Raw genomic sequence first — 27,875 nt, 5'->3', positions numbered from 1 at the left:
ACCTTCTCCTGTGCTTCCCCACCTACGACAAAGAGCGCACATCTCTTCTCCAAAGCCTACCGGCCCAATCGGCTCCTTCTGCCCGCTTGAGCATCACCTACCCCGACGGAAACGCGGCCACCAGAAGGCGAATTCGTGACGCCCTCCTGCAGTTCCTCGAGGTCACTGCCATGCAGGACATCCTTCAACCCCACACCCTACCCCTCCTTCACTTTTCTGCCCTGTCCCTTCCCCCAAGAAGCGAACCTTGCCGCCATCCTTGAGCAGGCAAACCTCGTTTCTTTTCCCCTCAACGTCACCACCACCACCAGCGCCGTATGCAAGCATCAGTCAGTCGCTCCCTCGCATTCCAGCAGAGGTAGCAGCTATGTCAGGCGGAGGAAAAGGTGGCAAGGGTCTCGGCAAATAAGTCGAGCGCTGTCCTCTCCTAGTATCTGACTGTTCCACTGGTTTGGTCATCAGTCAAGAGTCCTTCTCAGGGATAACCCCTTCTACCAGCTCTTTTCAGAGCTACTGAGTGTGTGTGCGCGCGCTCATGCAACACATGCAGTGCTGTGTGCGTGGTGAAGCGTGTGCAGTGAAAGTGCTTTCCTTGTGAGCCATTGGATTACACCCTTGGATATCCAGCTATGCAAGGAAGCACAGAACAGATGGAGAACGACCGTCCGGGAACGCCGACGAACAACGGGAAACCCCCCGGTACGCCACTTGCCACCCCTCGTAAGCGGCCTAGGCGCAATAGCGGTAACACTTCCAATAACGCGAAGTCAACGCAAGGTGATAACGATGAACAGGAGTTTCTTATTCATGATGAGGACCCCACCCCTTTCACTACTGTGATATATAAAAAGACGAGGATGGCGGGCATTCCCGTAATTCTCACGCCAGTTGACCCACGAGAGTCATTCCTCCTTGTAAACCCTAACCTGATTGCACAAGAGGTACTTCAGGCAACCCAGGAGAGAAACCGCAATCACCGTATGTCCAACGAAGGGACTCTCACGATTACTGTTGGATCTCTTCCTGCCGCAAAAGCCCTCCTTGCTCTCACGTGCCTCGCAAACACTGCGGTCACCACGCGCATCCCGGAGTCGTATGCCCGCAATGTAGGCAAAATCACTGGCCTCAGGACACCCTACAGTGATGAGCAGCTGTTGGAGTTCCTTCGTCCTCTTGGCGCCACAGAAGCCCGGCGTCAACGTTCCTACTACACTGACGAGAACGGAGACAGCGTGTCCCGTCCTACTAGCAGCGTCATCATCACGTTTAAATCTGACATGCTAATACCCACTGAAGTCCCCCTGGGTTTTCGCAAATATCCAGCTCAGGAGTTCTTTTCGCCAACGCAGTGCTTTCGGTGCCAGAGGTTCGGCCACTTCGCTAAGAATTGCCGCGGTCCGCTTCGCTGCAAAGCTTGCTCAGGTCCACACAATTACAAGGACTGCACCACCAAAAGGCAAAGGAAGTGTGCCAACTGTAGAGGCCCACACTCATCCAATTATGGTGGATGCCCCCGTCGCCAGGCTGCCGTAGATGCAGTAACGAAAGTAACATGTGACGTTAAGCGATCACACGTGGGTCCCATGAAGCCTGAGATAGTCCAACCACTACCTCCCAAAACTCCACCCCCTGTGCCAGAACGACCGAAAAAGGCGTTCCCTCCTCTCAATGCACCTCTGCTTCCCACGCCAAAGCCACAGAGGCAGCCAAAAGAACACACAAGGGATAAAAATCCTAAACCCCAACCCAGTGAAAACCAATGGCACAAAGGACCACCACAAACTCAGGCCCCAAAGCTGCCACCAAGGAAGCCCGCTCATCCTGTCCCACCCACCCCTGGTCCACTTGATGGTGCACACCTTGTGCTACAAATCATTCCGTTCCTCATAACGGCCCTCAAGGCCTTAATTGCAGCCATTCCGAACTCCCAGAATGTTCCAGAGGTTAAACAAGTACTAGCCTTGGAGCCTCAGCTTCTCAGCCTTCTATCCCAACACCGCTATGGACGGTAATCTACAAAGAAAGACGCAATCACCCAAAGTATCATACAGGGACACCACTATTTTTCAGTGGAATTGTCATTGGATGAAAGGAAAAGTCGGGGATTTCATGCAGTTTCGTTCCATCAGAAGGCAGATTTCCCCAGCACACTCAGGATTCTACAGTATAACATATGTGAGTTAGACAGACAGGGTATGCCCAGCAGGGCTGCACTGCTCGTGAGAACTGATATTCCACACGTTCCACTCCAAATATCAGGAACCATCTTATCTTAACTCTGCGCCAGCCGTGTTCGCCTCGGAAATTCGGATATCACTATAGTCAGTGTATATCTACAACCGTCTTGCAACATTGATATTGGTGAACTCATCCGAGCAGTGTAGTCTCTGCCCCCACTATACATAATGTGTGGTGACTTTAACGCACACAACACAGCATGGGGCTCACACAAGACTGACAAAAGGGGCTCAGATCTCATCGATTTCATTGAATCCACAGATCTTGCTATAACAAATGACGGGCAGCCAACGTTCCCTCGCAGTGACGCGATATTGGACCTCGCATTTGTATCACACACACTCCGAAATAACATCCAATGTGTCACTGACATAGAATCTCACGGTAGCGATCACATTCCACTGCACATCAGCTACACAGGTCACAAAAAATACAGCGTCAAACACTCAGTCCCCAAGGTCAACTGCCGAAGGTTCCGTACTGAAAGAGACAAACACATTGAAAGCGCTCAGCACATACAGGAGCTCACGATACACATTCAACATCAGTTAAAATCAAACACAAGCAACTTCGTTGTATCAGTCCATGTAGACGTTGTGAATGGTGACTATGAACGCCTTCGTGCCATCAGAAGACGTGCCGAACGGCGGGCTAAAAGAACCAAACTCCCAGCAGACATACAAACAGCAAAAAAGATCAAAGCCAAAGTCCGACTGCAACTACAGAAACTCACCCAAGACACATGGCGTCGACTGTGCGACAGTGTAAAAAGTAACGGCAGGCTACGCGATATGTACAAATACATCGATCACCAAGCGGAACACAGCAAAAACACCCCTTGACTGCCCTAGCTGTTGCAAAGAATGTACCAATCATTGACATAGCAGACGAATACTGTCAAACCATCATTGCAGCTCCTCCCACAAACACAGTGCAAACTTGTGATCCAGTCCCCAGTATTCCTTGTCCACTAGACAGCGACTTCACACTACAGGAACTCAGACAGGCAAATGAAAGTTGCCCCACTCATTCCGCACCTGGCCCTGCAAATTAACTTATCAGACAATAAAAAACATTGGGGACAAAGCCCTCAGACACATTCTAACCATCTACAATGATGTATGGCGGACCGGGAGTGTCCCATCCGAATGGAAAATCTCGCAAATCAGGCCGCTCCTAAAGCCTGGGAAAGAACAAACCAGCTTCCAATCCTTTCGACCTATCGCTCTCTCAAGTTGCCTTGGAAAAGTACTGGAAAAGATGGTACATTCCCGCCTCGAATGTTACTTAGAAATGAACAACTTGTATCCTGAGTGCATGACAGGGTTTAGAAAAAACATAGGTACAATAGACTCTGTTATGGATCTGGTCACCACAATACAACATGAAAAAACAATAGGCAACATAACAGCAGCCGTCTTTCTTGATATAAAGAAGGCATTCGATACAGTCACACATAATGCAATATTAAATGCAGCAACAGCGATAAATATCACGGGAAAAATGTACAACTACCTCAAAAGTTATCTTTCTGGAAGGAAAATCTTCATAGCTACCCCAGACGAAAACAGCAGCACCCACGACGTACATCGAGGGGTACCACAAGGTGGCATCCTGAGCCCCACCCTGTTCAATTTAGTCATGATACGCATACCATCACTCTTGGCAAAACACGTACGTATATCCATGTTCGCCGACGACATATGCATATGGAGTACGCATAAGACCCCAGCTGTCATAGGGGGCCGTCTACAAACGGCTGTGCGCACGACTGATCAATATCTGAGGCAACAGGGCATGGATGTTTGCACAGAAAAAACTGTCATGATCCCTTTTACAAAGAAACCATTTGACAAACACACGATACACATAGGAAATCACCCTATCAACCTTGTCACAAGTCATAAGTTCCTTGGGGTGACCCTCGACAGCCTCCTGACATGGTCAAAAGAAATTGAAAATATTCAAAAGAAAACTATGGGCTACACAAACATCCTGCGCACCATAGCAGGACCCAAGTGGGGACCGCGCACGAGAATACTGGAGCTGCTATACGAGTCGCTCGTTGTCTCCAACATCCGGTACAGTCTCCCACTTCTCAAGGGAACTGGAAAGAAGAATCAAATCAAATTAAACCGCATATACACTGTCGGATTGCACACAATTCTGGGAGTACCACAGAGCACATCACAAACAGGGGTAATTGAGGAATCAGGCTATGCAACTATCTCAGCCCTCCAAACAGAAGAGATAATGAAACTTCACCTCCGACACAAAGCAAGGAGCAACAACCACGCACTCTCTCGTATAAACACAAACCGCCCCGGCTCTCACATAGGACGGGCAGTGCACCTGCTCAGAGAATCAATCCCAAAAGATTTTGAGAAGGCTCAAACAGAAGCCACACCACCTTGGCTACTTCGAATCCCGCGAACTGGCACCACTATCCCAGGTATAGCATGCAAGGCAAATACACCAGGCTGTGTCATTAAACAGCACACACTCGAACTCCTTCACACTCTCGGGAAAACCTCCACACTCGTATACACGGATGGCTCTACAACAAGAACGAGCTCATCATCTGCAGCATACTTCTTTGAGGATCGGCTAACCGTTCAACATAAACTCAGCCACAAAACGTCATCTACTGTAGCCGAACTCCATGCCATACTCACTGCAATAGAAGTAATCCAGGACAGCCCTCCAGCTAGCTGGACCATCTAAATAGATTCCAAAGCAGCAATACAATCAATATAGAATCCCTCGAAACACAACACACTTGTCCACAAAATACTGTGTGTCTACACAACGTTACACAACACTGGGCACACTATCCAGTGGATACCTGGCCAGTGCAACATAGGCGGCAACGAAAAAGCGGACAGAGCAGCATCAGCGGCCCATTCACGGCCCCTTAGAACACCAATTCCGTTAACAAAACAGGACGCATCAGCAATTGCAAGAAGCGCACGCATTGCAGAAATGCAAAAAAAACATTCCAACACACAAACTGGAGAAACAAAAGACTCGAAGCACTGGACCACGCCATACAAGTACACGGGACACAGACACATGACTAGGAAAGACGCCACGCTTCTCCACAGACTCCGCCTTGGCGTTCCGTCTACAAAGGCAAGAAAACATAAGATGAAAATCATAAAGAGCCCCCTCTGCACAGTCTGCAACCAAGTAGAAGACATCGCACACATCTTTCTCCATTGCAAACTTCACAGACAACAAAGGCACACATTGGAAACACAGCTAAAACCGCTTGATAAAGGGCGCCTTACACTAAGAAAAATCCTCGGATCCTGGCCTACGCAACAGCAATCTGCAACAGCCGCAAGGGCAGCAGTGAAATTTCTCACTGAGTGCAAACATGATAATCTATAATCATTAAACAAACATAAAACTCTCATCATCCAAAGCACACAAGAAGGCCTAGGAATAACACATTGCTAATCAAAAGCACAATTCGCCTGAGCGAAACCTGGAGTCCCAAAGCACCCTAACATGACACAATCACTCACTCCCCTAAATCCTATCCCTCTCCATTCCCTCCCCGCCCTATAATTTCCTCCCCACACATCCCCTCCTCGTTTTTTTAGAGTAGCAAGCCAGGGTCTCCTAGGCTGACCACTCTCATCCCATACCAAACAAACAAACAACAAAGGAGGAGCCAAGCGTCATCGCAAGGTTCTTCGGGACAACATCCAGGGCATCACCAAGCCTGCTATCCGCCGTCTAGCTCGCCGCGGTGGCGAGAAGCGCATCTCTGGACTCATCTACGAGGAGACCCGCGAAGTGCTCAAGGTATTCCTGGAGAACGTCATCCACGACGCTGTGACTTACACCGAGCACGCCAAGCGCAAGACGGTGACTGCGATGGACGTCGTGTACGCCCTCAAGCGCCAGGGCCGCACCCTCTACGGCTTCAGTGGCTAAGCGACTCGCTCCGCGCATATCCAGACCAGCGTCCACGAAAACAGCAGACACAAAAAACGGCCCTCTTCAGGGCCACCCAAAAGCCTGAGCGTGAGGCTCGCCTATGCGTTAGCATGGAAAAAAACCAACAAGAGGTTAGTGTTGCAGTGTTAGTGTTGCGTTCGCTCGCTACATTTTGCTTCCCTGTGCCGACGCGCACAGTGCAAAATAAAGCGCCTGGCCGGCTGCAGCAAAGGTACGAGCACAGCAGCACCATTAGGGGGCCGTTTTGGGCAGCGGACGCCACCAGCTCTCCACAACTCCCGATAGAGCCCATAGTATAGCTAAATTCACACAACACTGGGCACATGACCAATGAGAGTGCAGCGATTGCTTCCTCAATCCTTCAATCAGAAGTTTTTCCGTCCGGCTCGCAGCCCGACCGGTTCTGGCTGTTGCTGACTTCTGCTTTCCATACTGTCCTGTACCGGCTACCCCTCACCTCTAAGTCTACTAGCTTTCATGCACGTCGTAAAGTTATTATGTGATTCCCAAACAACTGTGAAAAGTGTCGTAATGAACAAATTTATTTATGCTGACACAATCGGCAGGTTGACACATATACATGCACTGAGCGTACTGAGTCCATTGCGTAGCGCTTCCTAGCACACTGGAACAAAGTTCAAACTTGTAAAATACGCATATCGACACAGCTTATTCCCAGCAACGAACAACTGTCACATACTTGCGCACAATCGCTTGATCATCATGCCCTTGCCTGCTACACGTCAAACATAAAATGCTGCTTCATGAATCGTATTTTCTTGTCACCACTATGCAGATCTGACGGCGCTCGAACATGTTCATCGAGCCAAAATTCGCGACAACACTTCAGTTTGAAATCCGATTGGCTCTTCGTAGACCGATGCTTGTGGCGAGAAACAGTACAACACGATCAAAGGCACCATAATACACGGATAAAACGGCGATCGGCGAACCCACTTGCCTCCCAACGAAAGACACCGCCAACGCGGCGCCCACCGTTCAGATTTCAAATGAAACCGCCGAAGGAGAATGCAGCACGCAGGCGAGGAAGCGCGAAGTGCCGTTTTCAAATTCTGGCAACCAATCCGGACACGCTTGTGGCGTCCGACCAATAGAGAGGCACGGATTGCTTCGTGCGCAGTAACACGCATTTTGATACAGATTTTGCGAGAGCTGTGGGGGGCTGACGCCACGAGCAGTCTCGACGCGTCAGAAATGCATGCTTGCTTTCTTTCTTTCGTTCGTTCGCTCATTCACTCACGTTCGTTAGCGTCGGCACTGTTGTGGCCGTTGCTCACAAGGGACCAGAGTGCTGCATTCGAAAAAAGAAAGAAAAAACAAAAAAATTCGCCTGAAAGCGTGGCAAAAAGAAGGGCTATGCATCAATAGATAAATGAAGGAAGGACAGGCAGACGCACACGGTGACAGATTACGCAAATTGAAACCATGAGAGAGAAGTAATTTAAAAGGGGCAGCGATCGTCGCGGGAGCAGCCGGCATTCTGGCGACCTGGAGCTGCTCCCCGATTGGTCGGCGCGGCGAGCAATCGCGCCGTGGACGTGGGAGCCCGTCAGTTGAAGTCGTCCCAGCCAGGCCTCTACAGCTCCCCGCATTTGCGGCAGTAGAAAAATAAAATCACGTCACAGTCACGTGGTATTACATCGTCAGGCATCATGACGGATGCCCATTGGCCAAATGATCATGACGGATGCGCGCTCCGGGATTGGTTGATAAAGTTTCGAAATATCTGACAGCTCACTTTTCGCGGGCAGTCTGGGCAGTCGGCCAGGCGGGCAGCTCCAAGCAAAGTCGCTGCGTCTCCGCGGCTCGCCGATGTCGGTTGACCACAACGACCAAAGAGGAAGTGTACGCGCGGGTTTGTTCGTGAGCTATAGTGACTCTGGCCATGTACCGATCTCCGATAAAGTGTCAACCTACGGACATTCTTGCTGGGTCGGAACTGGAATGCTTGGTGAGCTGACGCCTGAGGAACACTTTCGAGCGCTGTCGCATTTTCAAATACAGTGACTAAGAAGTGAGTGTTCGTAACGACAAAAGTATTTCCCGTGACTGCGTGACCTACGGTGCATCGCCAGATTGAGAAGAAGATGCTCATCTGTGAAACACACGCACTCGTGGACTTCGCTCGCCTCCAGAACTGGACTGTATGTGTGCTTTGCAAGTTCGAACTTTGTTTGGTTGCTGTCTATTCAAGGAACGAAACGTCCTGTACGCACGGTGAATATATGAGTCAAGCATTTGAGTTTATACGTTGCATCAATAAATATGTATTTCGCCTATCAAAAATGTCTTAGTTATTTTGGAATAGCGGGCGCCATGTATGAAAACCAGTAGAAGTCAATGGCAGCCAGGGCCGGCCGAAAGCCGAGCCAAACTGAGAGGTTGCTGATTGGTTGGCTGCTAGGCATCACGACGCATTTTCATTGGTCGTATGTCCAGTGTTGCCTGAATTATCTCAAACTATGGGCTCTATGAGGAGCTGTGGGCGCCTGGTCCCAGCGTCGCGGCACACCGTTTCGTTGAGTCCCGGCTACAGCACAGGCTAGAATGGCACGTACCAAGCAGACTGCTCGTAAGAGTACGGATTAATTCCAGTGTGGAAATTCTGTGCGGCTTTGGTCCTTGTGCGTGTGGCTCTTGTGAATCGGTGTTTCTCCTCATCGAGGGAGTGCCGGTAAGGGCTAGAATAGATAGAGGCATAATAAACATTGATTAGCATTAGGATTGATTGCTTTCCTAAGGATAAATAATCAGTGGCAATTTGCCGAGGCGGACGATCGAGAGAGTTTTTCTCATCGGTACGCCCGGTGAGAGAGCGGAAGTCAGCCATCCAGTTTACATTTACCCTTAGTTAAGTTCCCGCTAATATACATTCTTCTTCTTTTTTCTTGCGAGAAAGCCCGCTCATTATATGTAATCATCAGTGTATTCAGTTATCTCCCACCAGTCTAAAAATGTAGCTTTTCTTTTGTTTACCTCGCTCACGGTTGGTACATCGCGGAGTGACCGTTGGGCATTTCGGCGACCGTGTGTTTGTGATTGGCTGCGTAGACTTTGGCTCTCACACAAGGCTGGGAGGGTCTGTTTGTGTACAGAATAAGAACTGTGAATTTCCCAAAACAGTAGAGTGTAATCAAAGGAATGGCAGAGGTCTTTGACAGCCCTCTTGCCTTTATGGTTCGGGCGCCCATCGGGTGCTTTCTGAAAGACGTACACACTGCGGCTAAAGCAGTAGCGCCAGGTCTCGTACGCGGAGGCCAAAGCAGAGGAAAGGGGTTGTATGAGGTAATAGCCCAAAACCTAGAATTAGCGCGTCTGCTCCGTGAGAGCGGGAAACTTACCATCGGCGGTAAGGAATGTGATCTCTTGGCCCTAGATAATAGGGTCAAGAGAATCACGGTGTACAGGTACCCCATTGACTTTCCAGACACAGAGCTGGAAAAGGTTCTTGGGGGTTACGGAAAGGTGGTAAAAACCACAAGAGAAATGTTCGGCGGCATCCACGCCGATTGCGAAACCGGAACACGCATTGTTCTAATGGAACTCACAGGCGTGCTTCCGAATTTCGTCACGGTGAAAGGCATGCGAGTTGAATGCTACTACATGGGAGTCGAAAAGAGATGTGCGAGGTGCGAGGCCGCCTGTCACTTGCTGAGAGACTGCCAAGCGGAAAAGTGCAAGGCATGTGGCAAAATGGTGAATGGAGATTGTGAGCAATGTGGGATTGAAGTAGAAAGTAGGAGATGGGTTGCGAGAAAAGGACAGGTAGCGTGGGGCAGAGATGTCACACAGAAGGAAAATGACCGAGATGTGATGAAAGATCACTGGCTGGATGCAAACGGATTTCCAAAGCTTAGAAACCCCCGTCAGCTGACAAAGGCATCCGAAGAGGTAGAGGCTAGGGACAAGGAGGATGGAAACGAGACGGAAAACGGGAATGAAAAACAAATGGAAAATGAGAAAGAAGTTATCAGTGGAAAGGAGTTTAAGAACGGTGATGGGGGCTGCGGGGCTGGAGTCCCAGACAGGGAACCAGCGAATGTGACTGCGGGTGCGGAACCTGTGCAGTCAGGGGTTAGTGTAGTGCCAGAAACCGTTGAGTCGCTTGAGGTGGAGGCGGAGGAGTCATCTGAAGCGGATGAGGACTCATCCTCCACCACAGTAGAGACAACTCCGGAGTCTGCCATCAGTTGGTCCGAATCGGATGCGGACTCAACTCTGGTGAATGCTGAGGAGACGGAGGGTGAATCAGATACGGAACACACGCACAAAGAAAAAGGTGACGACTTTCTAGTGACTCCCAGGAGAAGCGCTAGGAAGAGTGCTAAAGCACAAAAAGGGAAATCCAATAAGAAGTAAATTTCTGCCATTCCAGTAACAAATAACGGGGAGGGGAACATTCATAAACATACAAATTTTAAATAACTGGCACGTAATAGACTTCTAGATTAATTTTTAACTTACTAAATTATGGACATCAATTTCCTCTCACTTAATGCACGCGGATTTAGAGAATTAGTGAAGCAAAACGAAATTTTAGATTTAGCAAGATATCTACATGTTACAATTTTACTTTTACAAGAAACGCACATTTTTAAAAGGAGGAGGTTATAGCTATTGAAAGAAATCACAATGTACAATCTTTCTTGAGCTTTGGAACTCATAACTCTAGAGGTGTAGGAATTATAATTTTAAATCGTGCAAACATCAAAGTAATAAAATGGCAAAGGGATACCGAAGGAAGAATAATTGAATTAACGTTAAAAATAAACGGGGACGAAATTGCGCTTTTGAGTGTCTATGGGCCAAATAATTCAGCAGAAGCCTATGTTTTTTATAAAGATGAGCTTCGAAAATTCGTGATAGGAAATATGAACACAGTAATAGCGGGTGGTTTTAATTGCATAATAGAAAAGTATAAAGACTCATCGATTGGTAAATATAGAGATTCTAAAGCGGCCAAAGAATTAGAATACCTCATCAATTGTAAAAATATGATCGATTTATGGGAGCATACACCAAACGCAGACAGAGGATACACCCTTTGGAAGGCAAAATCAGCAGTCAGGCTAGATAGGTTCTATTGTACCAAGAATTTCAGTAAAAAGAAGCTCAAGACTGCAGTCATAGATACGATTGAACTAACGGATCATAAAGGGGTAATAGCCGCATTTGGCGGGGTGGGGCGCCCGGGTTTTCGGGTGTCCCCTTGGAAAACCAACGTGTCACTATTGGAACACCCAAATAGATGCAGAAGTTCGTGACATTCTCCAGCGTCTGCCTCAGAAAGGGCAAGGGTGGATCCCCTGTTGGGAACACACTAAGAGAGCCGTCAAAGAATGCCTCCAGAAATGGGGCAGACTAAAAGCGAGCCAGCGACGACAAGAGATAGAAAGCCTCCAAAAGCATCTGAGAGCACTTGAAAGAGGCGGCTCCACCCTTATGGGTGTCACCAAAGAGCATGCAGGAGGCCACCTGAACATCCTCTGGGAGGACCGGTGGGAGGCCGTACGTTACCGCCTAGCGCGGGAAGCATTTGAGAGGGAGGCGTGGTGCTCGCGGGCGTTGCTCCCTAACGAATCGGAAAATGGCCGTGAGCCAATGGATGCGTTGATATCCGCAGAGGGTGTCAGGCTTGAAACAGCCGACGAAATGGCCAGAGAGGCCAAACGTCATTTTCAACGTCGGTACAGTAACACTGCTGGCTCGAAAGACGCCAAAGAAAGACGCCAATTGCTCGTCCCTACCTTCAGACTAACCTGAAGGAAATAGTCGTCGTCATAAAGGGACTCAGGGGGAACAAAGCCCCTGGGACTGATGGGCTGAGCTACGCTTTCTACAAGAAGTACGCCAAAAGTTTGGGGCCGGTTCTGCAGAATGTCTTCAATGAGGGCCTTAAAAAAGGGGACTTCGGATCGAATTTTTTAAAGGGGCACATCTTTTTGATCTGCAAAGATGAAAGTAAAAAAGAGCACCTGGAGGCCTATTACTCTGTTAAATGGGGACCTAAAAATTCTCGCTAAAGTTTTAGCCAATAGTTTAGAAATAGAAATGCATAATATTATTTCATAATTTCAAGGAGCTGGGGTAGTTGGCAGAAATATTAATAGAAAACTATCAGAAATTAGAGACGTTATTACTTGGACAGCGGACCGTAAAATTAAAGGAGTACTACTTACAGTGGACCAGGAGAAGGCTTTTGATAAGATAAGTCAGGATTTTATCTTTGAGGAACTGGAAAAAAAGAACATTGAAAGTGACCTTGTGGGGGCAATAAAAACTATCTATAGAGCTCCCACAAGCGCCGTCATTATTAACGGCGTCACAAGCGCATTTTTCGGCATACAGTCGGAGGTCAGACAGGGATGCCCACTGTCCCCTTTGCTGTATGTAATAGCTTTTGACTCTCTGCTGAACAGAATTAATCAAGACGGGAGAGTTCAGTCTATCCCTTTGCCTGTCAAAAGTAAAAACAAAGCGATCATCGCTTATGCAGATGACCTGACCGGCGTTGTAAAAGATGAAAATTCGGCCCCGGAAACATTTAATGTAATAGAAGAGTGGGGCAAGCTCAGCGGTGCAGCCATCAATAGGAAAAAAATGTGCTTGCCTATATTTGGGTGGTTTGCACCCCAATAGAGATCTGGGTGTCAAAGTCACTGATGAGGTAAAGGTACTGGGCATCAAATTCAAAAAACAGGCTTTGCAGATAGTAAATGGTGCGTCAAATTAAGTGAGAGCAGTGACATTATGATTAAGTTCGGAAGAACAGATAATGCTTTGCATACCCGCGCTAGAATAGCAAATACTTTAATTGTACCTAAATGGATTTATCTATTTGGCATAGAGGGCTGCAAAGGCGAGGTTATTAAAAAAATTAGAAAGCAAATTTTTCAATTTATCTGGAATGGCAGAACTCAATGGTTGAAACAAGAAAATATGATGCTCAGCAAAGAAAACGGGGGTATTGGCATACCAGATTTAGACAAATTGGCTAAAGCAGAAGCGCTCTGGGGGGTATATAACGCACTAGCGGGAGACGGTTTAAGTGCAGAACTTGCCAAATTTTGGCTCGGATGCAGTATTAGGATCTTCAAACCAGGCAGAGTAGATCTCACAGGCTATATAAAGACCCAACTTCAAAAGGCATAGGAAACAGGAGGAAGCCGATCATAGCATATGCGGACGACCTTACAATAATAGTACCAGATGAGATCTCTGCCAAAGAGACACTACACAGTGTTATGGAATATGGTACGATTAGTGGTGCCGAATTGAACAGGGAAAAGAGCGTGGCTATCTACCTGGGCCACTGCTCCCCAAAAGGAAATCTGGGTATTAACGTAAAGAGTGAAACAAAAATCTTAGGTGTGTATTTCAACAAAAATGGTATGACAGAAAGAAACTGGCTAAATTGCCTACAAAACTCCAGAGAGATCATGAAAGAAAACGAAGATATCTCGCTCCTTGGAAGAGCTAAACTAGTTAAAACAATAATCATTCCTAAGATCACCTACTTATTAGCATGCGGAAAAGCACCAAAATACTTCCAAATACAGCTCAGAAAGATAATCTTCAACTACATATGGGCAGGGCAGAGAACACAATGGATTGCACAGGAGAAGCATATGCTAAAACAGGAACAAGGTGGACTGAGAATACCAGATCTAGATACACTGGGTAAAGCCTACGCTTTAAACATGGTGTACGATAGATTGGAAAATGAAGGAATGGGAAAAGACCTGACGGCTTTCTGGCTAGGAGTACAGGTTAGACTCTTCACTCATGAAAGAATCTCCCTAACAACCCCAAAATCAGAAAAAATCCCAGAATTTTATGAGGAAGCAAAAAAAGCGCGTTTAAAAATTAAAGCAGTATCACCAAACCTAGAACCTGCATCATTTAACGTTATGGAAATTTACGACGCACTTAGATTAGAAATAGACATGAAAACAACCTCAGCATTAACGCCACAGGCCTGGGAAAGGGTTTTCAGTCATTTTTTAGAAGGAAAAAGACGAACACTCCTCTGGAAAATAGCGCACGATGTGCTACCTGTTAAAGCAAAATTCTATCACTGGGGAAAAAAATCGGCATCCCATTGCGCCATATGTAAGAAAGAGGAAACAATTAGACATGCAGTATATGACTGCAAAATGCCGAGGCTCCTCTGGAAGAGATGCACCGAATTTTTCAAAAGTACAGGCATCGCTTACGAAGAAGCAACAGGAGCCCACTTGCCACGTGTAGATAAGAGAAAGAAAAAGCTCTTCACTCTAATCAGTGCAGAGATTATCTATCAATCCTGGGTCAATCGATGTAGAGTGCAACATGGGGCAAAATTATGGGAACCGGCGCACGCGAGGCAAAGAGTTAATTTCTTCGTTAAATTATGGCTAGGAAGAGAACTGATTCGTTTGGGAGAACAAAAATTTAGGGGAACATGGGATAACGGAGACTTCTCAATAAAAAACGGGCTTATAAAATTCGGATTATAAGAGACACAAAACATCCCTTCAATTTAAAGGGACAGTAAAAGAGAAGCATCCTCACTGGGGGGCCTCTAATTTAGGACTCAGGCGAACCAAACGGAAACGAAGAGGATACAGCACGGGTGAGTTGGCAAGTATGAAAAATAGCATACATAGAATAAGTATAAGCAGACAAGCACAAGAGGCATGGCAGGACGTATTGAGAAAAGGCGTACTGTCGGACTCCAGCGCAAAAGCAATGAGCCGTCCTCTAGTGGGACCGATCAGTTGTGGACTGTTAGAAAAATGAGAGAGGGATTTAAATTAGTATAAAACTAGGATAGACTAGGAAGATGGGCACCTCCCATAGGTGTTCCATCCTAACAGTTTGCAATACAAGAGTACGGAATAAAACACGGGTAGAAGCCCTTTTGCAGTGTGCACGCGATTGTGTATCGCGGTCTTTTGTGGTGCGTATGTGATCGGCTACCACGGTACCGTCTCTCCTCTACGAGGGAGTACCAGTAGGCGGTAGAGCAGTCTATCTACAAAGAGCTAGATCAGTGATAACTAGTGAGAGGAAGTAAAGTATATAAACATAGTGCATTGTTTGTTTTTCGCTGTAATAAAGCATAGTGTCCATAAGAAAGGTACTCCCGGTGTGCGGCATTTAGAGAGCCTCTCTTTGGCAATGTGCCATAGAGTGCTTCTCATCGGCACGGCGAGTGTGAACGCACTGATTGGTCAATTGTTTTTCTTGTTAATATCCCACTGAATACCGTCTCTCCTCTACGAGGGAGTACCGGTAAGCGGTAGAGTACTCTATCTACAAGAGATAGATCTTTAATAACTAGTTAGAGGAAGTAAAGTATATATAAACATAGTAGATAGTTTGTTTCTCGCTGTAATAAAGCATAGTAACCCAAAGAAAGGGACTCTCCAGTGTGCGGCATTTAGAGAGCCTCTCTCTGACAAGTTGCCATAGAGTGCTTCTCATCGGCACGCCGGCTGTGAACGCGCTCATTGGTCTGTAGATATCCAACTGTATGCTGTGGAAAATGTAAACACCATTTATGTGTGCGAATTGAGTTAATTCATAATAGAATTTTTGCTGGGATTGCCAGTACTTGACATAAAGAAAGAAAGAAAGAGAGAGAGAAAGACGAAGTAATGGACGAGGAGGCCGTAGATCGGCCCCTCGCCTTCAAAGTGCGAGCCCCGATCGGCTCATTCCTAAAGGATGTTCTGTCCGCGGCCAAAGTGGTGGCTCCAGGGCTCATTCGCGGCGGACAGGTGCTAGGAAAGGGTTATTACCAGGTTGTAACCCAGAACTTAGAGGGTGCGCGTCTCCTCAAAGAAAGAGGAAAGCTCATTATAGGAGACAAAGAAGTAGAACTTTGGGCTGTGGACAGGAGAGTTAAGAGGGTAACGGTTTACCGTTACCCAATTGATTTTCCAGACACTGACCTTGAAGCTGCCGTCGGGCAGTATGGAAAAGTACTAAAGACTAACAGGGAGATGTGCACGGGTGATCACTCTGACTGTGAGAGTGGCACTCGCATCATACTCATGGAAATGGGGTAATTGAAGAAAAATAGCATAGGCTCTTTGGCTGCACGTTGAACATATGTTTATAAGTCCCAAACGTCGCCACACCAGCATTGGACAGCTGTTTCGGCCTTATTGGGCCTTCATCAGCAATGCGTAGGTGGGCGACGTTTGAGCGAGTGGCGTCGGAAGGTCACGTGGAACGTGATGTCCTCCCGTCAGGGTGAGTGACTCACCTCTGAAAGCCCAGTGCGAAGCCAGTAAAGTATTAATTGAAGAAAAATAGCATAGGCTCTTTGGCTGCACGTTGAACATATGTTTATAAGTCCCAAACGTCGCCACACCAGCATTGGAGAGCTGTTTCGGCCTTATTGGGCCTTCATCAGCAATGCGTAGGTGGGCGACGTTTGAGCGAGTGGCGTCGGAAGGTCACGTGGAACGTGATGTCCTCCCGTCAGGGTGAGTGACTCACCTCTGAAAGCCCAGTGCGAAGCCAGTAAAGTATTAATTGAAGAAAAATAGCATAGGCTCTTTGGCTGCACGTTGAACATATGTTTATAAGTCCCAAACGTCGCCACACCAGCATTGGACAGCTGTTTCGGCCTAATTGGGCCTTCATCAGCAATGCGTAGGTGGGCGACGTTTGAGCGAGTGGCGTCGGAAGGCCACGTGGAACGTGATGTCCTCCCGTCAGGGTGAGTGACTCACCTCTGAAAGCCCAGTGCGAAGCCAGTAAAGTATTAATTGAAGAAAAATAGCATAGGCTCTTTGGCTGCACGTTGAACATATGTTTATAAGTCCCAAACGTCGCCACACCAGCATTGGACAGCTGTTTCGGCCTTATTGGGCCTTCATCAGCAATGCGTAGGTGGGCGACGTTTGAGCGAGTGGCGTCGGAAGGTCACGTGGAACGAGATGTCCTCCCGTCAGGGTGAGTGACTCACCTCTGAAAGCCCAGTGCGAAGCCAGTAAAGTATTAATTGAAGAAAAATAGCATAGGCTCTTTGGCTGCACGTTGAACATATGTTTATAAGTCCCAAACGTCGCCACACCAGCATTGGACAGCTGTTTCGGCCTTATTGGGCCTTCATCAGCAATGCGTAGGTGGGCGACGTTTGAGCGAGTGGCGTCGGAAGGTCACGTGGAACGTGATGTCCTCCCGTCAGGGTGAGTGACTCACCTCTGAAAGCCCAGTGCGAAGCCAGTAAAGTATTAATTGAAGAAAAATAGCATAGGCTCTTTGGCTGCACGTTGAACATATGTTTATAAGTCCCAAACGTCGCCACACCAGCATTGGACAGCTGTTTCGGCCTTATTGGGCCTTCATCAGCAATGCGTAGGTGGGCGACGTTTGAGCGAGTGGCGTCGGAAGGTCACGTGGAACGTGATGTCCTCCCGTCAGGGTGAGTGACTCACCTCTGAAAGCCCAGTGCGAAGCCAGTAAAGCATTAATTGAAGAAAAATAGCATAGGCTCTTTGGCTGCACGTTGACCATATGTTTGAGTTTTGCCAAACTTCCTCGTAGTTAAAGGAGTGAGAATAGAGTGCTTCTACGCTGGAGTCGTGAGACGATGTGTCAAGTGTGAGTCAACTGGCCATGTAGCTAAAGACTGTCAAGCGGTGAAATGTAGGGCATGTGGGAAAATGGTGGAAGGAACTTGTCACTGCGGGAAGCAGCAAGAACGTGAAATTGTTCCAAAAAGAAAGGGACAATCAGCCTGGGGTGCACAACAGGTTAAAGAAGGAGAAGAAGACCGCATGAACAGCTTTTGGCTAGACAAAAACGGTTTTCCCAAACTAGCACACGGAATGGGAAGCGCTGAGACGGTTGGAAAAAGAGCGAGAGCTGTGACAACGCAGAACAAGGGAAAGAAATAGGGAGCGCTCATAGCAGCGTAAATGCAGAGACAAACGAACAAGATGTAGTGGAAAAAGGGGTTGAAGAAGGAATTGAGAAGGAACATGTGCAAAACATAATACTGCGACTCACCTGCAAAGACGAGCGAACGAAACGCGGAAGCGAATCCTGTCCCGGAAGCGGTACAGACGGTAGAAGATGGCGAGGAAGACATAGAAAGTGAGGGCGCTAGCAGCTCTTTTACTGTGCTTACCACGCCTGACTCTGCCATCAGCTGGTCGGACACGGACTCGCAAGGTGAAAAAACAATTGTGAACGATGGAGAGAGAGAAGGGGAATCTAGAGAGGAGGAAGAACCTCTTGAAACCCCGAGGAGATCAAAGAGAAAGAAGGCGGTGAAAAGCCGCAAGTAGGAATAAATTATCCATAACTCATAACTGCTCTAGCACTAGTAATTGGCACATCTAAAAAACTTACATTAGGCAAAAATAAATTTAAAACAAACAACCATTATGAACTTAAAAATTCTATAATTAAATATAAGAGGCTTCCGCGAAAAAAGTAAACAATTTGAAACAATATCCCTTGCAAAATTTCCGGGTGCAAACATAATTTTTCTACAAGAAACACATATCTTTCGCAGAGCTGAGGTGCTAGATTTTGAGAGGCAGTTTGGAGTCACCTCATTGTGGAGCTTCGGCTCACACAATTCAAGAGGAACAGGCATCATCCTTTTAAAACAGGGAAACGTCAGAGTAAGGAAATATGAAAGAGATATAGAGGGGAGAGTAATATCAGTCGACATCATCGCAAATGGCATGCCAATTAGACTAATCAATGTATATGGCCCCAACACAGCACGAGATTCAGAGATTTGTTTTAGAGAAGAAGTCCCAAAATGTTTCTTAGGTGCTACTAATTTTATTGTAACAGGTGATTTTAATTGTGTCATCAATGCAGAACAGGACACCACTTCAAAGAGACATCAAAACGCTTTTGGTGCCAACGCCCTCAACGCCATTTTAAATGCTACAGGATTAAAAGTCGTTTGGGAATTTACTAATAATGGAGACAGGGGGTATACCTGTATCAAAGGAATTAGTGCAAGTAGACTAGATAGAATTTATGCGAGCAACTCGCTAGTGAAAAACGGAACATTGGCAAAAGTAATTGAAACAATAGGATTAACTTATCATAAAGGTGTCTTAGTACACTTTAAAAAAATCGGAATGCCAACATTGCGAGAAACACCCTGGAGAATGAATGTCAGTCTTTTAAATCACCCTGATATAAATCAGGAAATCGTACAGCTATTAAGAGAGGCGGCGTCTAATTGTGAATCTCTGGAGGACTGGGGTATCTTTAAACATAGAATTAAAACCAGACTGAGAGACTGGGGCAAAAAAATGGCACAAGAAACACGTCACGAAATACAAAGGCTACAAACGCGCCTAAGGGACCTCGAAAATGGGCGGTGGTCTCTAGCCGGTTTGAGCATGCAGGCGACCAAATCCCACCTCCAAAAGACATGGGATGAGAGGTGGGAGGCCGCAAATTATCTATATGAACATGAGGCCTTTCAGCGGGAGGTATGGTACTCCCGGCGCCTCCTTGCGAATGCAGCCGCCCGGGGTGAATCCCCCATGACGTGCTTACGCACGGAAGACGGCCAAAAGGCAGTCTCAGCACTTGGTATGGCAAAAATTGCCACAGCATACTACAGAAACCTATATAAAAGCGAAAGAACTGAAGAAACTACAACTACCAGAACAGCCCATGGGCCACTCAGTCTGGAACTAGGGGAAGTGACGCAAGTAGTCAGAAACCTCAAAAACAAAAAGGCGCCTGGACCCGACGGGATCCCGGGTGAATTTTACAAAAAATACTTGGGCATAATAGGCCCTACTCTGGTAAATCTAGTAAACAAAGCCTTCCAGAGAGGAACTTTTGATGAAGCTTTTCTAAGAGGCCATGTTAAATTAATATGCGAAAAGGATAAAAAAGGGAGTTATTCGATGCTTGGCGCTTATTACACTATTAAATATTGATTATAAAATAGTCACAAAAACTTAAGGACAGCAGTTGAAAACAACATTTCTATTTTTCAAGCAGGAGGAGTTAAAAACAGAAACAGCACTCACCAAATAGGTATAATAAGAGACATAGTACAATGGACCAATGACAGGAACGTGAAGGGAGTTATGTTGGCCCTCGACCAAGGTAGGCGTTCGATCGCCTGGAGCACGTTTTCCTTATGGATCAATTAAATCACAAAGGAGCAAAACCAGACATCATTGAAGGTATTAGAGCCCTTTACACTGGAGCATCCAGCTCGTCAATTATTAATGGGGGATTAACTCAGACTTCCAGGATAGGGAGGGGGTAAGGCAGGGATGCACTGTGTCTCCTCTGCTCTATGTCCTGGCGTTTGGCCACTTGCTTAACAGAATAAACTGCAATCAAGGAATTAAAACTATTAAAACACCTACCAATCAAAAACGCCGCCCAACCAATAATCGCTTATGCTGATGATCTAATGGTAATAGTGCCAGATGAAAAATCAGCAATTGAAGTATTGAATACAGTAAAGGAATACGACAAAATTAGTGGATCAAGCTTAAACAAAGAAAAAAGTACGGCAATCTACCTCGGTAGCTTAACGCCAAAACAAGATTTAGGAATTAGAGTTCAAAAAGAAACCAAAATTCTCGGAATATATTTGAACAAAGAGGGAGTTTCACCCAGAAACTGGGAAGACTGTATCGGGAAATGTAAAAAATGTAAATAATAGAACAAACAAGTGCGGATGACCTCAGGTAATAAAAGTTTGGTAACTCCGAAGGTAACTTACTTACCCAAGTGCGACAGAGCACCTAGCAATTTTGTCAAATCATTGAGAGGGATAATATGTAAGTTTATATGGGGACAAAGGACGCAATGGGTGGCACAAGACACACTAATACAACAAAAAGGAAAAGGTGGTCTTGACATTCCAGAGCTTGACGCCTTAGGGAAAGCGTATGCCTCGTAAGAAACATATGACTCTCTGGAAAAAGAAGGAATAGGAAGCGAACTGACATCCTTCTGCCTTGGTCTAGATGTCAGACTTTTCAATAAAAATAAACTAAGCTTAATCGGTCCTAAATCTGAAAAAACACTACCCTTTTACACAGAAGCAAAAAATGCCTTAATCCAAATCAGAGCGCAAATAAAAGATGCCGATCCATCCACTAATTCCGTTATGTAAATATATCATCTGATCAGAAGAAAAGCAGAACAGAACCACGTCTTTGCAATAACAACAGAAGGCTGGGACAGGATCTTCAACTTCTTCTTAAATGGGAAAAGGAAGACATTACTATGGAAGGTTGCACATGAAGTTCTACCAGTAAGATCAAAATTCTACCATTGGGGTAAAAGCTCAGTTACATACTATATATATGCATACATACATACATACATACATATACATATGCAAAAGGGATGAAACCATAAAACACGCGATTTTCGAATGTAAAATGCCAAAATTTTTATGGAAAAAATGTGCCGAATTCTACCGTATACCACCCATCACGTACGAAAAAGGGGTAGGAATTCACCTACCCCGGGTTCAAAAAAGAAAAAGGAAATTTTTTAGGTTAATATCAGCAGAAATTATTTATCAATCCTGGGTAAACAGATGCAGGGTACAACACGGAGCAGAAATGCGGGAAGCTAGTCGAGCAAGAGCAAGGGTAAATTTCTTTGTAAAACTGTGGCTAGGAAGGGAACTAGCCAGGCTAGGAATGGAAGAATTTAAAAAAAAAACGTGGGAGAGTGGGGATTTTGCCATTAGAGAAGGACTAATTAAATTCGCGATATAATGAACAGCGCAAACAAAGAACAGCACTCAATAGGAATAGGAAAATCCGGCTGTAAAGTATTGAACTATAGAACAAGAAATCTGGCGCAATTAGTAAAATACAATTGTGGAACAACAACTTTACAAAGAACACCGGAGAGGTAAGTGGGTGAGTAAAATAGTAAAGACAGATGTATTCAAAATGGGTAGACCAGCACAAGAGGAATGGCAGTACGTTGCAAATGAAAACGCTCTGTCGGACTCAAGTGCAAAAACAATGAGATATCCTTTTAGAGGGATTGATCAGTTGCAGATAGCTAGAAAGAAATAACAAGTAGGATTAGGGACATAATGGGGACAAATTGTTGGGAGATGGACACCTCAAATAGGTGTTCATCCTAGCAGTTTGCAATACAAGAGTACCGGTGGCAAGGCACCCAGGAAGCAGCTGGCCACCAAGGCTGCGAGGAACAGCGCGCCGGCCACCGGATGCGTCAAGAAACCTCACAGGTACCGGCCAGGCACGGTCGCCCTGCGTGAAATCCGCCGTTACCAGAAGTCCACGGAGCTGCTCATCCGCAAGCTGCCCTTCCAGCGCCTGGTCCGCGAAATCGCCCAGGATTTCAAGACCGACCTGCGCTTCCAGAGCTCCGCCGTGATGGCACTGCAGGATGCCAGCGAAGCTTACCTTGTCGGCCTGTTCGAGGACACCAACCTGTGCGCCATCCACGCCAAGCGCGTCACCATCATGCCAAAGGACATCCGCGGCGAACGTGCTTAGACGGCCCGCTTCGACACAGCAGCAGCAACAACAACAAACAAACGGCCCTCTTCAGGGCCACCCAATTGCTTACTGCAAAGACTTTGCACTGCGTTGAAACCCAAACGCGAGCTGTTGGATGCACATAAGAGCAAGTAAGTTTTGCTGGGGGCACATATCTTGGGCTGGCGTGAGCACTGGGCCTTTATTGTTGTGCGTGGCGCGCGCTCTTCGCAGTGCTCTCGTTGGCCCGAACGCCCAAAGGGTTTGCCCCCAGCGAAACGGGAAGCGCTAATAAACAGCAGGAAAGGCGCCTTTTCTCTTTTTTAACACGCCCCAAAGCGGCGTGTTTTGTTCCATCTTGTTTTTAAATTTAAAGCGACCCCCCTGAGCTGCATAAGTGATTCAGTAACTAGCTAAAATAAATAAATAAAACGAGTGAAGGGCAAGCGCGGCATTCGACCGACCGCTCCGGAATTCCGAGAGCCGCCCGCCATGGCCCGGTTCCGTGTGTATGTTGACGCGCTTTCGCAAAAGGGGACGGCAAGAAAAACCATGTTACGCTTAACAAGACAGGCGACGACTAAGATTAACGATTACAAAAATAAATAAACGGGGAAGTAACGCTGTCACCATTCGGGCAACAGGAAAAGGCGCAAACGCGCCGTCATGCATGCAAGGAACAGGACACAACGCAGATTCAGGGTTTTTTTTCTACTCGCAGTGCGCTAGCCCGCCGTGACAAACATGTGGTGGTCCTGAAAAGGACCGTTTTGTGTTCTTCCTCGCAGTGTCCGGTAGGCTGAGGCCTTCTCCTCCGTCTTCTTGGGCAGGAGGACGGCCTGGATGTTGGGCAACACGCCACCCTGCGCGATGGTGACGCCCGACAGCAGCTTGTTCAACTCCTCGTCGTTGCGGATGGCCAGCTGGGGGTGACGTGGGATGATCCTCGTCTTCTTGTTGTCGCGAGCGGCATTGCCCGCCAACTCGAGCACTTCAGCAGCGAGGTATTCGAGCACGGCGGCCAGGTAAACGGGGGCGCCTGCTCCCACGCGCTCGGCGTAGTTGCCCTTGCGCAGGAAACGATGAATACGACCGACGGGAAACTGGAGCCCTGCCCTGCTGGACCGGGTCTTGCTCTTCTTCTTCTTCTTCATATGGGTTGAGTGAGGTTAGCCAAAGTCGATTTCCCTTGGCCTTGCCACTTTTTCCACGACCTGACATGATGTTGACGCTAGAGAGGTTAACGACAGACTGGCCGAAGCGACGTGGAAGAAGCGCAGAGGAAGACGGGACAGGTCTGCCTGTCAACACCGACGGCAAGTTTCTCGGCTGGGAAAGGGTTGGGAGATGGGGGAGAGAAAGAGAAAGAGAGAGAAGGAATCAGCCAGGGGTGGTCGGGGTGGCAAAGGTTCATGGTTGCTGGGGGGTCTTGGAGGTATGGGTGAGTCAGGCAGGCTCTCGGGGTCGGGGCAGGTCCTTGGGGGTCGTGCGGTGCCGTGGGTGACGTAAGGCGGTGGAGGGTGGCAGCGGCGGCTGGAGAAGTGGTCCTGGGGTCGGGTCAGGGCGGCTCTTGGTGTCCTGGCAGGTCCATGGGGGTCGTGCGATGCCGTGGGTGATGTAGGCGGTGGGGATTGCAGCGGAGGCTGGAGGAGTGGTCCTGGGGTCAGGTCAGGGCGGCTCTTGGTGTCCAGGCAGGTCCTGGGGGGTCGTACGACGCCGAGGGTGACGTAAGGCGGAGCATCATGGCGGCGACGTCTGGTGAAGTGGTCCTGGAGTCAGGTCAGGGGTGGCTTTTGGTGTCCTGGCAGGTCCATGGGGATCGTGCGATGCCGTGGGTGACGTAAGGCGGTGGGGGTGAGAGCCAAGCGAACGGAGGAGGAGGAGGAGTGGCGTAGAGAGAAAACGGGGAGGTCTGCCTGTCATAACCGACGGCAAGTTTCCCCCGCTGGGAGGGGGTGGGAGAGGAGGGAGGGAAAGAGAGAGAAGAGAAGGAATCAGTCAATGGTGGTCGGGGTGGCAAGGTTCAAGTTTGCTGGGGGGGTCTTGGGGGTCTGGGTGAGACAGGCAGGCTCTCGGGGTCCGGGCAGGTCCTTGGGTGTCGTGCGATGCCGTGGGTGACGTAAGGCGGTGGAGGGTGGCGGCGGCAGCTGGAGAAGCGGTCCTGGGGTCATGTCAGGGGTGGCTTTGGTGTCCTGGCAGGTCCATGGGAGTCGTGCGACGCCGTGGGTGACGTGGGACGGTGCAGGAAGGCGGCGGACGCTGGAGAAGTGGTCCTGGCGTCAGGTCAGGGGTGGCTTTAGTGTCCTGCAGGTCCGGGGGTACTACGCTGCCCTAGGCATGTCAGGCAGTGGATGTCCAGGCCGGTAGACCTCAGGAACTGCAGCAGCTCCCTCTGGATACGTCGGCGATGGTGTCGTGGGCCCATGGGGTATACCAGGTTAACCAGGCTGTGGTCTGTGATGCCGGTGCTGGACAGGTTCTGAAAAAGATCTCTCTGAGAAGCAGTATCTCTGCAGCGGGTGAATAGGTGAGCAACACTCTCCTGGACACAGCAGGTTCCACAGCGTGGGTCGTCGACCAGGCCGATCGTGAAGCCGTACGCCCGGGTGAAGGCGCACGACGCACGGAGCCTGATCAGCACCGATGCCTCGTCCCTGGTTAGGCCGGCTGTGATGCAGGGTGGCGGTGCTGTCCCATCCGCCGTGGGCTTGTCCGGGTGGAAGCCGCGCACGTGGAGGGCGATGCTCTTCTTAGCCTGGCTGGTGGTAGATGGTGCCTGGCGGACCAGGGTCTAGGTGGTGGCCTGCTTGCTCAGGGAGTCCGCCATCTCGTTGCCGGGGATGTCTTTGTGGGATGGGATCTGCAGCGAGAGGGCAGTGTTCATAACGGCTGTTTAGCCTCGACAGAGCCCCGCGGGAGTTCGTGAGGATAACCGCTTTGGTGGCGCTCGTCTTGGCGATGATGTCCAGGGCTTCCGTGATCGCCAGGAGTTCTGCTTCCGTGGAGGAGAGGGATCCGAACAATCCTTCGGCCCAGGAGAACTGTGTTGCTGGGATGTGGCAGGCCAGGGCGCAGGCGCGTCGTCCAGGGTCGACTGAGGCGTCCGTGTACACGTGCAGGTAGTCCTGGTAGCTCTCATGAAGGCGCTCGGCGGCCAGGAACTGTGCCACCGCATCCGGAACGTCCTTTTTCCGTGGCAGGCCTGGCAGTGTCGTGTGGATGGCGGTCCCGAGGTGCCTCCATTTAGCATCTGGACTGGGGACTGGTGGGATGGGCTGGAACAGCTGGTCCTGCGTGGAAAGTGTACATGTAAAACGGATCCGTTGTCGGTTCCTTAGACGCTGCAGTAGCGCCCTTCCGGTTGTTGTCCTGTTCAGTCTGGTGAGCTGGTTCAGCAGGTGTTGGGTGGCTCGAAATTGGAGAGGGAGAGCGGCAGCCTCGGCGTACACGGCGACGTTCCGCGCCCCAGGTGGGTGCCCGAGAACTAGCTTCAGTCCGCGACGGCGGAGCAGTTCCAGGGATTCCAGCGCTGACCTGCTGGGCTTGGCTTAGGGGAGTCCGAACAGCATCCGTGCGGCTCTGGTGGCGTTGTGGAGGAGGATGCTCTGGGGGCAGCCGGAGTGCCGTCCGCTGAGTCGCTTGGTCACGTTAAGGGGTGTCTTGCATATGGTCTGGAGGTCCTTGACGAGTGGCGCCCACGAGGACCTGGAATCCAAGGTTACTCCGAGAAAACGGTGGACACGTACCTGTTCCAGTGGTGTGTTTTCCATCAGGATCGGTTCGGGCAGGGTACACCAGTTTGCTGTGGAACCAAGCAGCATGACCCTGGTCTTTTCGGCTGACGGGGTGAGTCCGAGGCCACGGATGTACTCGGTCGTCGCATCCACGCCCTTCTGCATGGTCTTCCCCACCACATGGTCACCACAGAGAAGCAGAGGGCCTGGCAGGGAGGATTGCACTTGCTGCAGGAAGTCCTCCGGTATCTGGTCCACCGTACCGGCTGAGCTCGGACGGATGTAAACAGAGGCGACAGTGAGTGCGTCCTTTCCAAAACTTACCTTTGCAGCCGTGACTTCAACAACGGCCGTCGACAGCTGGTCTGTGGGCAGCTGGACACAAACGTTAACGAATTCAAGTAGTGACGCATTGGATACACAATACATTGGATACATTGGATACATACAATGGATTCACTCCATATAGGACTAATATGGGCTGCCCATATTGGCAAGCCCATTTTGCCCATATTGCGCCAATATTTCCGTGATAACGCCAACGGTGAGTCCGCGTAATAATAAAGCATTTTCCGGTATAATATCTACCACTGATATTACTTCTGTCTTTTTCTTTTTTAAATCTTATTGATCCACGTTGCATCGCGTTGCAAAAACAACACTGCATCGCCCTAAAAACGAAGAATAGGTGCTGGGCCCGTCTTCCTGAACGACCCAGGTAGTCGCATTGCCTCTGTTGGATTGGACAAGCAAAAGCTTGCCCATATCACATTTCAAAAATAGTGCTGCCTTCGCCCTAAAAACGAAGAGCAGGATCAACTAGTGCTAGGCAGGCAGTCCTTCGGAACTGCCAAAGCCAAACATCCCTCAGAAGCCTTCATTTGGTTCAGTCCCACAGAACTGACATTTCAAGAGAAAATGTTCCCGGAAACAGCACCGCAAGCGATACTGCCCCGACGACCTTTTAATCGGCCGCGCATTCAAAGAAACGGCCCACAGTCGGACCGCGTTATCCAGGGGCCCTTCTCCAAAATCTGAAGGACCAGCTCCCTTTCGCCTCCCTCCACCGCGTACGCGGAGTTGAAGGGACTTGACCTGCCGCTTCCGTTGTCATTATAGAGAAGCCAGCGACATTTTAGCCCGAACGAGACGTCCGATCGGAGTGTCACGCATGCGCATTAGACGCGTGATTTTACTCAAACGACCACGCTCTCAGTCGGTTTGACCGATTGGCATCGCGAAACAAGATGGCGGCTGTTTGCAGCGAGTGGAAAGTTGAGTTGGAGTGCATGTTACAGCGGGATTTACAGATGTGTTGACTGTTTCAAACAATGCGTATCATCTGCGGGAAGTTTCTGGATGTAACGACGTATTGAGTTGGGCATTTCACACGCTTCAACGTTCAATCTTGCCGTGCTGCTTGGGCATACCA

At 48.6% G+C, this 27,875-nt stretch overlaps 1 protein-coding gene and 1 pseudogene across 1 annotated transcript; one reads left to right on the top strand and one right to left on the bottom strand.

Moving 5' to 3' along the window:
• Nucleotides 1-367: 367 nt before the first annotated feature.
• LOC135378769 (histone H3-like) lies at nucleotides 368-22,727 on the top strand (annotated as a pseudogene).
• Nucleotides 22,728-23,434: 707 nt separating this feature from the next.
• On the bottom strand, nucleotides 23,435-23,930 carry LOC135389517 (histone H2A-like). The gene is made up of 2 exons (XM_064619558.1): nucleotides 23,896-23,930; nucleotides 23,435-23,861 (listed from the first exon to the last, which is right to left on the bottom strand). Exons 1-2 carry the CDS (start codon nucleotides 23,928-23,930, stop codon nucleotides 23,435-23,437), a joined length of 462 nt encoding a protein of 153 aa, XP_064475628.1.
• Nucleotides 23,931-27,875: the final 3,945 nt, after the last annotated feature.

Source organism: Ornithodoros turicata, chromosome 1 (genome assembly GCF_037126465.1).
Source record: "Ornithodoros turicata isolate Travis chromosome 1, ASM3712646v1, whole genome shotgun sequence".
Taxonomy (NCBI): domain Eukaryota; kingdom Metazoa; phylum Arthropoda; class Arachnida; order Ixodida; family Argasidae; genus Ornithodoros; species Ornithodoros turicata.
Note: the sequence above shows the minus strand (reverse complement) of the source record. Positions and strands in the feature narration are given on the sequence as shown.

Bases quoted from the DNA above. Each gene is read 5' to 3' on its own strand.
- LOC135389517 (XM_064619558.1), bottom strand. From the start codon at position 23,930: ATGTCAGGTCGTGGAAAAAGTGGCAAGGCCAAGGG. The intron at 23,862-23,895 runs AAATCGACTTTG...CTCAACCCATAT, and splicing joins AAAAGTGGCAAGGCCAAGGG to GAAGAAGAAGAAGAAGAGCA.